The sequence below is a fragment of the Macaca mulatta genome, chromosome 2 (genome assembly GCF_049350105.2).
Source record: "Macaca mulatta isolate MMU2019108-1 chromosome 2, T2T-MMU8v2.0, whole genome shotgun sequence".
NCBI classification, from domain to species: domain Eukaryota; kingdom Metazoa; phylum Chordata; class Mammalia; order Primates; family Cercopithecidae; genus Macaca; species Macaca mulatta.
Genome location: NC_133407.1, coordinates 96,860,576 through 96,876,049, shown reverse-complemented (window position 1 = coordinate 96,876,049; position 15,474 = coordinate 96,860,576). Strand labels below are relative to the sequence as shown.

At 45.7% G+C, this 15,474-nt stretch overlaps 2 protein-coding genes and 1 long non-coding RNA gene across 13 annotated transcripts in view; 2 read left to right on the top strand and 1 right to left on the bottom strand.

Annotated features, from left to right (window-relative positions):
• The window catches only part of VPS8 (VPS8 subunit of CORVET complex), a 388,385-nt gene that overhangs the window by 335,282 nt on the left and 37,629 nt on the right, over nucleotides 1-15,474 (bottom strand). For 4 of the 11 annotated variants that reach the window (XM_077991934.1, XM_077991941.1, XM_077991930.1 and 1 more), the window contains one exon: nucleotides 5,581-5,716. The exons of the other annotated variants lie outside the window; for them this stretch is intronic. The gene's annotated coding sequence lies outside the window, so the exon portion shown is untranslated. The remainder of the gene's footprint in view (nucleotides 1-5,580; nucleotides 5,717-15,474) is intronic. 11 annotated transcript variants of the gene reach the window in all.
• MAGEF1 (MAGE family member F1) lies at nucleotides 8,769-10,439 on the top strand. Its single transcript, XM_001097423.5, has one exon. It carries the CDS (start codon nucleotides 8,983-8,985, stop codon nucleotides 9,907-9,909), a length of 927 nt encoding a protein of 308 aa, XP_001097423.3. The 5' UTR covers nucleotides 8,769-8,982; the 3' UTR covers nucleotides 9,910-10,439.
• LOC144339079 (uncharacterized) lies at nucleotides 11,082-12,687 on the top strand. Its single transcript, XR_013413742.1, has 2 exons — nucleotides 11,082-11,120; nucleotides 12,638-12,687. It is a non-coding gene; the product is annotated as an uncharacterized LOC144339079 (long non-coding RNA).

Genomic DNA, 15,474 nt, shown 5'->3' with positions numbered 1-15,474 from the left:
AAAGGTATACAGATATGATTTCTGAATGGTAACTTTTCAGGTGTTTAATTGTTTTCTTGCCTTAACTTACGTTTTTCAGCAATAAAATGATTACTTGTATAAGAGAAAATATTTATAATATTTCCCTGTGAAAAATTTTGCCACAAATAAGTTCCCCACATTTTATTTAATAATGAAAAACTGAAAACAAACTAAATCTATAACAATAGGCATTAAAGGTGACAAGGGATCCACGGGCAACTTCAATCACAAATAATTACCTTACAGGAAAATATTAATTGGAGTGAAAGACTCAAGGTATGTGAAGAAATATATGTTATGCATATACAAAGCCAAAGTATACATGCAGTATACACAAAATGACTCCATTAAAAAAATAAAATTGTATGTACTTAGAAAAATTGGAGGAGGACACCCACCAATGTATTTGTTTTCTGTAGTTGCTCCTGGGTGGTGGAATTACAGGTGTTTTTCTGTTTTGGTTTTTTTATTTTTGATGGTCAAGATTTTCTCAATTTTCTACAATAAATAGTATCTTCTAAAAATTAGGAGAAAAAGCACTGAGTTATTTTGTAATGCTTTAAAAACAAAGATGATTCAATAAACAAATTATGAACTACATAAGAACTGACCCCTCCAGAAAGACCCATATGAGTTAGGGATTTTGGCTAATTGAGGTGGGCTATCTCCATCTACTGATGACAAGGAGAAGTCAAGCGCGGCCTTGGTCTTCAGCGAGGATGCTTATCCCCCCTTCCTCCTTCCCTTGAGTCTCTCTTGACCATAGGGTGTTGGCCACCACACTGGGTAAAACAAAACTGCCCACCAGCATATGAAGGCTGGATGCTGCAACAAGGCAGTGCTCCCCAAGAATCACTGGTCCAGTCACTCACCTTCCAGCAGGTAAGCTAACAGGCCTGTTGAGCCAGAAGGTAGTTGGAGGGCAGCATCATCGATGAAGAGGCCAGGGCACGAAGGTTCTCTGCAAGACTTGTTCCTGGCCCAGACCCTCTCTCCACTGCTTCTGCTATAGCCTCCTTGGCCATCTTAGTCTTATCGCTGAGTTTGTTAAAAGAAAGGAGCTGCCAGGCATGGTGGCTCATGCCTCTAATCCCAGCACTTTTGGAGGCTGAGATGGGCAGATCACCTGAGGTCAGGAGTTCAAGACCAGCCTGACCAACATGGTGAAACCTCGTCTCTGCTAAAAATATAAAAATTAGCCGGGCATGGTGGCTCACGCCTGTAATCCCAGCTACTTGGGAGGCTGAGGCAGGAGAATCACTTGAACCCAGGAGGTGGAGGTTGCAGTAAGCCGAGATGGAGCTATTGCGCTCCAGTCTGGGCGACAAGAGTGAAACTCCATCTCAAAAAATAAAATAAGATAAAATAGAATAAAATAAAGGAGCAGTTACAAGGTGGGTGTCTCTCAGGCAGCCCCCTCCAAAAGTACCAGGGCAAAGAGGTGAGCTCTGAGGCCCAGGCAGCCCCCAGGCCCTTTATGTCTCCGGAGAGTTTATTGCAACAGCCTCCTAAGTGGCTTCTTGCCCTCAGTCCCCACCCTGCCCAACCTCTCTTCCAGGCCCCTGCCTCCCATCTTGAAATACAGCTAACAATTTTATTCCTGGGATCAAAACAGTTTGTGTAAAATCAGTGCTTCTCAATCTTTACCACTGAAGCACACCAACAGTAGACAAAAGAAATGCCTTATGTTCCCCCAGGGCACTGCAGAGCCTGAAGCTCCTGCCAGCACACCCAAACTCTCTTTGAAGTCTCCTGTTTTCTCTTAAAAATTCATGAGAATTTTGCATTCTACTCCATGATATATCTGAATTTCTTTTAATATGAAGATGTTTAAAATTATTCACTTCAAGGAAAATTGATGTCCCTGAAAGAAATACTGTGTTTATCTGGAGGCTTCAAGTATCCTCCTTGGAGAATTATCTACAGGATAAAATCCAAACTCCTGACAAGCAAGGCTCTTTAAAATTTGGCCTTCACAAACCATTCTGCTTTTCTCCTCCTCCACCTCGGCACACACTCCAGCGTCTGGGCCACCTGGACTCTTGTCATTTCCTGATATGCCAGCTTCTTCCTAGTCCCTGTGTGTGTTTTTGCTTCCTTTGGGACCACACTCCCTGCCTGTTGACAACCCACTATTCCTAAAGGCCTCAAGGGGGATCAAACACCACCTCCCACAGGAAACCTCTGACCGCCCAAGACAGATATGATGTGAGAGGTGCCGTGAAAATAGCCTGTGTTTTGGAATCAGAAGGCTGGTGTTCATCCTGACTCCAGCTCTTGACAGTGGAAACATTATCTAACTTCTCTTAAATTTCATTTGTAAAATGGGGAATAATTATGCTTCCCTCAAAGGGCTGTTCCGAGGATTAAATAAGATTCAAGCAATTGTGCAGTGCCCAGCACATACTCCCTTCCACCCCTCCAAATTCCCATAACACTTTATTGATACCACTGATGTCAAGAGCACACATTGACGTAGTCATTCTTTTTATGACAGCTTATTCCCTGAAATAGATCAGTGGTTCCCAATGTCCCAAAAAGCTTCTTGTATTACCCCCATGGTCCCACAGCTTGAAAGATTTTGGTTATTAAATCAAACATATTTATGAAATAATAGCCTGCTTTTCTCAGTTCGTGATCCTAGTAAGCTCTCTGAACATGGAGAACTCTGCCAGCCTTTCCTCTCATACCTAACTCTAGGGACTTGGAGTTGGGAGCCACCCACCAAGACCGTAAACGCCTGGAATCTACAGCCCTGTCTCCACGCTTCCCACAGCACCTTACTCAGTGCCTTGGGCTTAAAACACACCTAGTAACTGCTTGTGGCATAAACAAGAAGTTTCACACACATGACAGGGGGAGAAGCCCTCTCCAAATGAGCTGGGTGGTGTGCAGAAAGGGGTCATTGTTATGGGAGGCAGAGCTGGAGGCGAGCCCTTCTCCCTCCATCCACCCGGAGCAGCACCCCCAATTACACCAGCTGGCCTCCAACTTCTGTGTGTGAGCCGATTAAAAAGCACCCTCTCTTCAGTGTCTGGAAACTCCTGCAAGGAAAGTTTGCTGCCCAAAGTTGGCTTTTGACTAGAGTCTTAATAAGAGGCCTCAGCAGGCTGTGGTTAGAGAGACAATGTCACTTAGAGGAGCAGCTTGAAGCGGCAGTTAGGAGAAGAATTATTTTAATGAATACATTTCCTTTCAATTGTATGGGAATATCAAGATCCCATTAGAATGGGGAAGCAATTAGAACTAATAAAGATGAATGCACAGTGCTCTGTGCGTGCGGAATAACAAGCAGCCCACAAAGGGGCTCCGGAGAGGCCGCTCTAATCCAAGCGGACCGGCGGCCAGCAGAGGGGAAACGGCTCTGTTCAGCCACTCAAAGACCCCGCATCCTGCACATTCTGATCACGGCCTGCAAATGGCGTGAGGTGGGCCTCGGAGGTGGGGGTTGGGGCCCCCGCCCTTGCCTGGCCTCTTGGGGATTGAGATGGGCTGTTGGCAGCCCCTTGGCAACAGCCATTCAGACCAGGGCCCTGGCTCCTGGCCAGGCTCTTGCCCGCCCCTTGCACTGGGCCTCATTGTGTCCAGGTGGCAAATGCCTTCTCGCCAACTCTCCTTCAAGGTTTAGAGAGGGGGTGGGACAGTGGAAGAGGGAGAAGGGGAAGAATGAGTAGGGGGCCTTCTGCCCCCTGCCATTCCCCCTCCCCCGCAGGCCAGGGTCTGCTCCTCCTCTGGGTTTGGTATTATATTACAGACACTGGTGAGTCACTGGCAGCCAAACACAGAAGTACTGTTGCTTACACAATTACTCTTCAAACAGTAACAAACAATTTTCATTACCCAAGTCAGATCGAATCATCTGCCTGGCCATCCTGCCTCAATCCCAGCCCCACAGAGGGACCCAAAGCCTCACACTCTGCCCATTCTGCTCTGACAAAACCAGCCTTCAATTTGTCCCAGCCTAGGGATAGGGACAAAGCTCTTCCTCTGATCCCTGCTTGAAGCCGGATCAGCTGCACGGCTATCAAGACTGTCAGGAGAAATAGGGAAGACACAAGCACCTATGCAGCCTGGGGACCATCAGATCTGGGGTGACATGTTACTCAGCACCTATGTGAAGAAGGCATTCAAGAGTTTGGAGGACTCTATTGCCAAGTTTAGAAGGAATCCAACAAGATAACCCTGGCTCCGTACCAAAGTATTCACTGGCCTCAAATAGAGTGTCAGTACTTGACATTTCTTTATTTAATCTTTTTTGGCCAGACAGTTTTTTCAACGAGGAATGTGTAAGCTATTCCGAAATGTCTGTATAAGAGGCCAGTCACCCTCATTACTGGGATTTTTCCACCACGTCTCTTTTAGAAAAGGGTCTGTAATATTTTATATTTATTTCTTAACGGTGGAGCATTTTAAACGCATATTTACATTTATAATCTTGATTGAACTTCAAAATAACTCTGTGAGGATGGGCAAAACAAGGGTTGTCAGGGCCTAAAGATGAGGAAAAGGTGGCTCAGAGAGGTTCAGCAGCCTGTGCAAGGTCACAGAATGGGCGAGTACTGACGTGCTTCAGCACTTTGTACCAGGACACCTCCTCCGCATCTCCACAGCGTGCTGGCATTCCAGGACAGCTCAGCTGCAGATCTACTTTTCCAGTGGAACATCCTTCTCCCTTCCACGTATGAAACTGTACGAAGCACTGTGAGCTTTTGAAGACTCTAGTCTAGGCTAAGAAGGATTCTCTCTCAAGAAGATTCCAACCCAATAGTCATTGAAGTATATGTTTCATCATCTCCCAAACCAAACACATATACCTTTTGTCCCTTTTAAAAGCTTAGGTAAGGAATGTGTTAAAAGTCTGCCTGTTGCCGGGCACGGTGGCTCACGCCCGGTAATCCCAGCACTTTGGGAGGCCGAGGAGGGCGGATCATGAGGTCAGGAGATCGAGACCATCCTGGCTAACACGGTGAAACCCCGTCTCTACTAAAAAACACACAAAAAACTAGCCGGGTGAGGTGGCGGGCGCCTGTAGTCCCAGCTACTCGGGAGGCTGAGGCAGGAGAATGAGGTGAACCCTGGAGATGGAGCTTGCAGTGAGCTGAGATGGCGCCACTACACTCCAGCCTGGACGACAGAGCGAGACTGCATTTCAGAAAAAAGAAAAAAAAAAAAGTCTGCCTGTCCAGTTACATGGTGGACATAATGAAATGAGAAAAATGATTGTTTGCATCCCTCCCACTATAACATGGTAACATCTAGGGACTGGCAAGTGGTAAAGCAAAGTCCATTCACCTTTCTTACTCCTCACCACCTCCCATACCTAAAGGGCTGTTCATTTTTTAAAATCCTTTTTATTTCTATAAATTTTGAGGTATGATTCATACACTATGAAATGCATACCTGCCTGGGTGTGGTAGCTCATGCCTCTAATCCCAGCACTTTGGGAGGCTGAGGCAGGTGGATCACTTGAGGTCAGGAGTTTGAGACCAGCCTGGCCAACATGGTGAAACCCCATGTCTACTAAAAATACAAAAATTAACCAGGTGTGGTGGCACATACCTGTAATCCCAGCTACTCTGGAGGCTGAGGCAAGAGAATCACTTGAACCTGGAAGGTGGAGGTTGCAGTGGCAGGGACTGCAGTGAGCTGAGATTGTGCCACTGCACTACTCCAGCCTGGATAACAGAGTGAGATCCTGTTTCAAAAAAAGAAAAGAAATGCATAGCTATTAAGTGTACAGTCTGACAAGTTTTGACAAATGTATACCTACATCCAAATCAAGACACAGAACATTGCCATCACCTCCGAAAGTTCCTGGATACCCCTTTCCAGTCAACACCACCCCATGCCTCCACTGTCCTAATTTCTATCACCGTAAATTAGTTTATCCTGCCTTGAACATCAAATGGATGGAATCATATTATATGTATAATCTTTTGTATCTTTCTTCTGTCACTCAACATATCTGCCGGACTCATTCACATGGTGTCAGTAATTTGTTCCTTCTTATGAGCAGTATTGTCATTCATTCAGTTCTTAAAATCCAGCCCTATTACCACAGATTTGTCCCTCAAAATTCTTTTCATTTAATGTATCTTCTGCATGCTCCTTTCCATGCATATATCTCCTGCATATCTTCCTGGCAATCCTTGTAGTGAGGAAAATATGCAAGTGGACTATTTTATCTCTAGCCCTGTCCTTTTAGGTATGGGTGGCTCGCTCTACCTTCAGGAAAAACAGATAACCAGGCAGTCTTGCTTCAGAGTTTACAAATCTGGGTTTTCATTTCTTGTCTAGCACTTAACAGATGGGTGGTTTGGGGCAGGTGATTTAACCTCTCTGTGACTGTTTTCCCATTTGTAAATGTGGATAATAATACCTTCTTAATAGGGATTTGTGAGGACTAAATTATATTGTACATAAAATGTTTGGCACAATGAAAACTAATAACAGCCTTGAGCTGGGCTATAATAAACATCTTCTCCTGCTTCATTCACATACTTTCAGTTTTTGTAAGTCATATGATACAAATGGGTATATATTTTCAAAAGTTTTTAAAAGGAAGATTTCATATTTAGATTTAGAAAAGTCTGTCAGATATTTACTTAAAATAAGTAACTGTTATTTCCCAGGGAAAAAAAGTAAAGCATTCTGTCATTTATTCATTGCCAATTATATATCGAGTATTGACTATGAGAAGCTCTTCAAAAGAGTTAAAGACATAGCCCTAGCTTTTAGGATGTTTGGTTTGGGAAGAGTAATAAGATAAGCACAACACATTATAGTACAAAGTATAGTAAATGATAATAATAATTAACATCCACAAATGTAGTGGTTAAGAGCACGGTCTCTGGAGTCATACTATATGGGCTCACGTCCCAGCTGTGTGATGTTGGGCAAGTTGCTTAACCTCCTTGTGTGTAACCTCACCTGGAAAATGGGGCTAATAATACCACTTACCTAGCAGGGCTACAGTATCGGAAAAAAGTGGCCCAGAGTGTTTGAGCATCCTGTGCAAGGTCACAGAATGGGTGAGTACTGACCTGGTTCTGTGCTTTGTCCCAGGACACCTCCTCCACATCTCCACAGAGTGCTAGGCATTCCAGGACAGTTCATCTTGCAATTCTAATATTGTATATTGCATATAAAAATATGCAATAATTAACAGCTAACATTTATTGAATATCAATATGTACCAAGCACTGTGTTAAATGCTTATGTGCGTTACTTCACATAATCTCCACAATGCTGTTACTACTATTATACTCATTTTACTGATAAGGCAACAGAAGGGCAGAAGTTTAGGTAACTTGCCCAAGATTATACAGCCAGTAAGTAGCAAACTGTGCCACAGAAAAGACACAATCATCTATAAAATGGGGATGATGGTATTAGTACCTACATTAGTGAGAATCCGATGAATTAATATTTGAAAAATGCTTAGAATGGAGCTTGGCACCTAATAGGCCTGTATACGTGGTTGTTAACAAATTGCTAAGGTGATTCAGAGATGACAATAAATAACTTCTATGCATGGTGACTAACGAAGGTTTGGGAAGGTGATGTTTAAACTGGGCCCTGAATGGTGGACAGGATTTGGAGAAATGGAGGTAACAAAGAAGGCATTTCAGACAGGGAAAGGAGGGAGGGAGGGAGGGAGGGAGGAAGGAAGGGAGGAAGGAAGGAAGGAAGGAAGGAAGGGAGGGAGGGAGGGAGGGAGGGAGGGAGGAAGGGAGGCAGGAAGGGAAGGAGGGAGGGAAGGAGGGAGGGAGGAAGGTAGAAGGGGAGGAAGGAAAGAAGAAGGGAAGTAAAGAAGGAAGGAAGGAGCAAGAAGCGGAAGCAAGCTCAGAGTCTGTAAAAAGAGAAAAAGAAGAAATACATGGCAGTAGTCAAATTTGACTTGGGCAAAAACAAAAAGCAAAACAAAAACAAACAAACAAAACCAAAAAACTTCCCCTTTCTTCCAACCAGTCCCTATTTCTGCTGTACTTCCTCAGTATATCTTATCATTTTCCTCTGATCCCCATGGAATCTGCTGTCCTTACTCCCTTACCATAATGACCCATTGAATAATATTTATTGAGTTCCTCTCTGTGTCAGGCACTGCTCTAGGCACTGAAGATACACCCCAGTGAATAGGCCAGGTCCCAATTCCTATTTTGCACTATAATAATCCTCCAAACTGGATTATAGCTTTTAGCCGGCCGAACTCCAATCCATCTTCCACAATACCACCAGAACATGAAGACACAGATCTGGTCTGGACACTCACTTGCTTAAATCCCGCTGCAGTATTTTCTCTTTATGTCCAGAATAAATTTCAATCTCCCTAGCATCCCTTACTAATTGTCTCGCACAGTCTTACCTCCCAGCCTTCACCGTGCACTCTGCACTAGAGCCACGGTAAAGCACTGAAAATCCGAGATACACACACTTACAAATAGGCACTTGCAGAAAGAACGTGAGTGGCACTCCATCCCTATTTCATCCCTTGTACACTGAAACTTCCCCAGTCTGCATGCCTTGGATGGGAGAGTCCTGGTTACATTTCCCCGCCCCCGAGTTTTCGAGCCTAAAATCCGGCACAGGGTGCACCCACGTCCCACCCTCCAGGGCACTTCCACTTATAGCAGCCCGGGCACACGCCCCCACCCAGAAGGGGCCGGAAAAGGAGGGGCTTCGCGCGGCGCTAGGGTCGCCATCCTGGCTGAGGTGGCCGGAAGCGGCCCCTCGCGCGGGCGCGGACTGAGGCTGCGCGCCGCAGGTCCCGGCTGCTGGCGGCGTTGCGGCAGCAGGTTTGACTCCCGTGTGGTGCGGCCCAGCAGCTACAAAGTTCCTTCTGCCATTGCTCCTCGTACTCCCGCCGCCCCAGCCGCTGTCCAGCCTCTCCCCCGGGGCTTGCACGGCGGCTTCCACACCCCTCGGCCCGTGCACGCGCTGTGCACCTGCCTGCCCGAAAACATGTTGCAGACACCAGAGAGCAGGGGGCTCCCGGTCCCGCAGGCCGAGGGGGAGAAGGATGGCGGCCATGATGGTGAGACCCGGGCCCGGACCGCCTCGCAGGAGCGCCCCAAGGAGGAGCTTGGCGCCGGGAGGGAGGAGGGGGCTGCGGAGCCCGCCCTCACCCGGAAAGGCGCGAGGGCCTTGGCAGCCAAAGCCTTGGCAAGGCGCAGGGCCTGCCGCCGTCTGAATCGGACGGTGGCGGAGTTGGTGCAGTTCCTCCTGGTGAAAGACAAGAAGAAGAGTCCCATCACACGCTCGGAGATGGTGAAATACGTTATTGGAGACTTGAAGGCTCTGTTCCCGAACATCATCGCAAGGGCCGCAGAGCATCTGCGGTATGTCTTTGGTTTTGAGCTGAAACAGTTTGACCGCAAGCACCACACTTACATCCTGATCAACAAACTAAAACCTCTTGAGGAGGAAGAGGAGGAGGAGGATCTGGGAGGAGATGGCCCCAGGTTGGGTCTGTTAATGATGATCCTGGGCCTTATCTATATGAGAGGTAATAGGGCCAGGGAAGCCCAAGTCTGGGAGATGCTGCATCGGTTGGGGATGCAACCCTCAAAGTATCATTTCCTCTTTGGGTATCCGAAGAGGCTTATTATGGAAGATTTTGTGCAGCAGCGATACCTCAGTTACAGGCGGGTGCCTCACACCAGTCCACCGGAATATGAATTCTCTTGGGGTCCCCGAAGCAACCTGGAAATCAGCAAGATGAAAGTCCTGGGGTTCGTGGCCAAGCTGCATAAGAAGGAACCCCAGCACTGGCCAGTGCAGTACCGTGAGGCCCTAGCAGACGAGGCCGACAGGGCCAGAGCCAAGGCCAGAGCTGAAGCCAGTATGAGGGCCAGGGCCAGTGCTAGGGCCGGCATCCACCTCTGGTGAGGGTTGGTGAAAAGTTGGCCAGTGGGGTCCCCGTGGGGATGAGCTACTGTCCTGAGTCATAAGTAGTATAGGTGGGGCGAGGGTCTTATTTCTGTAGAAATAGTGTGACTTTAAGGATTTAGATTTTGTATCTTATGTTTTGTTACATTTAATAATACTGTTAAAATGCTGTTTGTAAATGAGATTGTTCTACTTTTTCCTGTAGGATTTTGTTGTAGAGTTTTGCTGGTTTTGTAAAATGGCTTGAAGAACTTTGTATTTATACTGTGATTTTGAACAGATTATGGAGCATTGGAAGGAAGGCTGTACTTTAATGGTTTGAAGGAACTCAGCAGTATGATGATCTGGTTCCAGGAGAAAAAATAGCTGATTGGTGTCTAGCCTCCCAATACTTTTGTCTGTTGTATATAAAAGAAGAAAGGCTGGCATGTACCTCCATTTGCTTAGCTATTTGAGTATCTATAGAAAAATTAAAATGTAATGAATTAGTATACCCTGGTACATTTAATAAATTAAACATTTGTGGAGTATCTTGTTTTTTGTGATGCACTGTGTGGGCACTTGGGGTTAGAATACTAAACAAGATAAAGGTCCTGCTTTTTTTCAGAGTTGGAGAGTAAGTAAATAAACGAGAAATTAACAGTGCAGTAAGTTGAAGACTACAAAGGGATATTTAACCCAGCTGGGGTGATTGAGTGAGGTTTGTTGTAATCTCAGCACTTTGGGAGGCTGAGGCGGGCTGATCACCTGAGGTCAAGAGTTCAAGACCAGCCTGGCCACCCTGGTCAGTAGTAGAAACCTTGTTTCTACTAAAATTACAAAAATTAGCCAGGCGTGGTGGTGCACGCTTGTAATCCCAGCTACTTGGGAGGCCAAGGCACGAGAATCCCTTGAATCTAGGAGGTGGAGGTTGCAGTGAGCCGAGATCACGACACAGCACTCCAGCCTGGGCGATAGAGCAAGACCCTTTCTCAGAAAAAAATAAAAAATAAAAATACTGATTTCAGATTACAGCTACTACTCAGTAACATGAGCAGTACTTGATACATGGCAGATCTGGAAAATACCCTACCTTCACCAGTGTCCTCTTTCCAGACCAGATTGTTAACAGTGCACAAAGATGGTGATTGTTAAAATTTTGACCCTTTCTGTCTCCTTTTCAACTTCTACAGGGTTCCCTCTTTTACCAAAGCCCTCAGAGATCAAATAAGGTAATACTTCTGGAATATTATGTAGTGTGAACGAAGGGTACATAAATCTACTACTACCAAGAATTTCCACTTCAAGATTTCTCCTCTGGCACCAGGAAGCCCAGTTCTCCCTTCCATGTTTCAACCTACTGCTTTCCACCTGCCACCTCCCATTTGGAGGAGACTTGTAAGGCATCCCTCCCCTTCATATTATCCGTGGAGAGTCATCCGTAAGCAGCTCTGGCTTCTTCAATGCCCACCACCTTCTGTGAGGATAAATCCCATAGAAAAGGTACTTAGAATAATAGGTAATTTAGAGAAGTGATTCCCAAACCAGAGGGTGGGGGGCAGGGCGGGCAGATAGTGAAACTGTTCCCCTGCAACTGCCATAAACAGAAGAGCTGCTTTCTTTTCTCTTGTCAGTTTTTTCTTCCATTTGTGTCCAAGTAACATCTCTGAGGATGTTAAGGTTGGCATGGAATACAAACTACTTTGGAACATAGGGATCCACCAAATCAGATTGGGACAAAAGCTACCAGTTTATGGGCAAAAAAGTTGGTAATGGTTAAAAATACAACTTCTGAATAGTTTATAATTCATTAAATGTAAATATTGAGTGCCCACTCGGTGCTAACAACATTGATGGGTACCAGAACTATTAAAATGAGAAGACTTGGCTGGGCGTGGTGGCTCACGCGTGTAATCCCAGCACTTTGGGAGGCTGAGGTGGGTGGATCACGAGGTCAGGAGTTCGAGACCAGCCTGGCCAGCATAGTGAAACCCTGTCTCTATTAAAAATACAAAAATTAGCTGGGTGTGGTGGCGCACGCCTGTAATCCCAGCTACTCAGGAGGCTGAAGCAGGAGAATCTCTTGAACCCAGGAGGTGGAGGTTGCAGTGAGCCGATATCGTGCCACTGCACTCCAGCCTGGGCAACAGAGCAAGACCTCCGTCTCAAAAAAAAAAAAAAAGAAGACTGGCTTTGCCCTCTAGGAGCAATAATGATAGTTTCTCACATTTGTATTTTCTCACAGGGATGAGAGGTCAGATTACTGGGTGATTTGCCTAAGGCCTTTTGGTTGGTAAAATGCAGTACCAAGACTATAACCCGAGTCTGTTGCCCCAAAATCCAGTGTGTTTCATTCTAGTACATTGTTCCCCATTCCTAGCCTTCAATTTTGGTCATCACAACTCCAAAAAACAAGTGAGGTGTGTGTAATTATCTCCAGTCACCACTGCAGTTGTTACGGGAGTGAGATAGAGTAGAAATTCTCCCTGTCTTACCAATGACAGAGGTGGCTTTGCTCAAGGTCAAACATGTAGTGGTGCATGGTAAAGACAGGACTAACGGGACCATTGACTAAATATCTACTAAAGGCCAAAGGCATTCTTTTTCTCCTTTTCACAAGCACATTGCAAATACCTCTATTTGACAGACACTAATGATAGTAGTGTTACCAATTATTTTTTTAATACCTAAGATGAGCCAGCTTTTTATGCTTTACATGTTTTAATGATTTTTTTTTTTTTTTTTTGAGATGGAGTCTCGCTTAGTCGCCCAGGCTAGAGTGCAATGGCGCGATCTCGGCTCACTGCAAGCTCTGCCTCCCGGATTCCCTCCATTCTCCTGCCTCAGCCTCCTGCCACACCCGGCTAATTTTTTGCATTTTTAGTAGAGACGGGGTTTCACTGTGTTAGCCAGGATGGTCTCGATCTCCTGACCTCATGATCTGCTTGCCTCGGCCTCCCAAAGTGTTGGGATTACAGGCGTGAGCCACCGCGCCTGGCCTAGTGATTTTTATAACTGTCTTAGAAGATATCATCTGTTCCATTTTGCATGAGGCAAACAGACTCAGATGCTATAAGGGTCTCACAGATAGACCATGACAGAACAAGGATTGGAGATGAAATCTGAGTCAAGAGGTCGCACTTTTCACTATTGTACATTTCCTTCTTGAGATTCCTTCCAGACTTGAGTCATTTGTCTCCTGAATCATCTTCTTTCTTCAGACACCACTGTCTCTCTGGAGATGCAAACAAGGGCTGTGTAGCCAAGGTAATTATGAGAAGTCGCTGCCCAGCAGGTAAAAATGAGGATAAAATACAGTTGGGGCATTATCTTTGAATGTTGGTCCCAGCTCTACCTACTCTTCCCAGTGTTCTCAGAGTGCTGGCTACAAGTAGAATGTATTTTTGCTCAAACTTAGCGTATTTTGCCCTTACAAACTGTGTTTCCTCAGTCTTCAGTCTGCCCTCTCCACTAAACTTCAAATTCATCTTTCATGCCATGGAATAATCAAATAGCATTTGTGGATCTGCAAATATGATTCCCAGCACTGTTTTCAAATAATACAAAATGCTGGCACAACTGGTACCCTTGCCTCAGGATGAAAGACCTCCATTGCAGATGTCCTTATCAGCTTCCCAGAAGTGCTAATAGTGTGGTCTCTGGGCCCATATGTGGAGCAGACATTGGCCATGTTAAGGGCAAGACACAGATTCTTCTCTTGCTTATGGCCACTCACATGAGGGAGAAGGAAGGCCTAGATCCCCCCTCCTGCCCCCTTCAGACACACACAGAACTAGATCTTCCTGGGTGAAACACTGTGTGTGTGGGGCAGGGAAGATTTGGTTGAGGGAGTGTTGGCAGATGGATTACTCCAAATCATATTTATTATAGTGCAACTAGGAAGCAAAGCCAGTGAAGGAAATTCCCTCGAAAACTATGAATCAGAGACTGATTTGAGTAATAATAAAACTCTGGTCTCTCGCACAGCCGGCTCTGCATGAATTACTCTTTCTCTATTGTAATTCCCCTGTCTGATGAATTGGCTGTCTAGGCAGTGGCAATGTGAACCCTTTCGGCAGTTACAAATTTGGGGGCTCATCCGGGATTCATCGCTGGAGGGGGGCCAGTGAACCATGGACAGGTAGCCCCACTCCAATGATGGATCCAGAAGCCAGCCCAAGCAGTCACCTAGTTCTCTTGAACTGGGGGCTAACTCCAGTACTCTGTACTGGCAGGGTGCTGCCAACCCAATGTGCATGGATTTAATTACAATGGAGAAATAGTCCCAGGGAGACATCCCTTAACTGTAGCCCTATCACAGGGTGTCTATTGTATCCCCAGTGTGGGATGTCTGGTGAGTATCCTAGGTGCTGCCAACACCTTCTTCCTTCTCCTGACTGGTTCTGTAGCCCTATGGTGGGGTGTCTGTAGCTCCATTGCGGGGTGTGTGTTTGGCTCCTGGGCGGGTCTTGGTTGGCTCTTTCTAATCAGTAGGAAGAGTCCTGGTTTGAGAGACTTCTCTTCAATCAGGAAGATTTCGAGGAGGTTTCTCAGAGAATAGGAGAATAGTTTGGAAGGGACACTCTTGGAGTTCTAGGTTAGGGATCTGATTTGGAAGGCCATCTGTCCATCTCATTTTTGTGTGTGTTTGTATATGTAGAAAGCATCTCAGAGGGGTTGCTAATGAAAGTCCAGCAGGCCTAACTCAGAGAACTCTCCTTATTTGTCTGGTCACATTCAATGAGCTCTAAAGAAGGCTCAACAGGCCTCTCGGGGTAACTGTCTGGTCTTCCCCTTGCTCAGAGACCCCATTGTGAATTACCGTTCAGAGGTCATCCATCCCCACCTGGAGTGGGTCAAAGACAACAGGGACCAATGGAAAAATTTTGACCTTTGCTAGGCTGATACTGGGTGCTGCACGAAGTGACTAATGTCTGTTTTGTTATGTGTATTTTGCTGGGATGGAAAATGTTAATTCGGTTCCCCATGTAGCCCATTGGGCAGCATCTTGCAAACTGAGAATCTTGTCTTTGGTTCCATAAAGCAGGAAAGGGTGATTTTCTCTTGTAAGTGACTTAAACCCCACAGCTATAGCACAAGCAAGCAGGGTCACCAGAAGCTGCTTCATTCTTCTGGAAGCTGCAGAGAAAGGGAACCCAGAAACCTGGTATCCCAACAAAAAGGTAAGAAATTCTTACCAGCCAAGTTTCTTGTCTCTTTCTCTTTGTCTGGATAAACAGTGAACTATTTGTCTCCTCTGCAAGGGTTTGATTAATAGAAAAAAGGACTTGTGAGACTAGTCTTAGGCTGTAGCACATCTGGTGTACTTTGTGCAAAGAATTTGTCTTTCTGTGTTCTGTAATGGAGAGAGGGCTGCCACAGGATAGAATGTGGGTTTAGGACCCCTATAAGCCTGCTTTTCAAGTCAGCTTGGCAGGCTGGTCAGTTACACATTTTGCTACGGGTCCCTGAAACGAATACTCTATGAAATTTCTCTGTCTTGTTTTGTGTCCTTAAGAGCTTAACCTTGTGACCATGTGTGGATACTTTTTTTCGTTTCCACCAGCCAGAGCACAGGAATTTTGG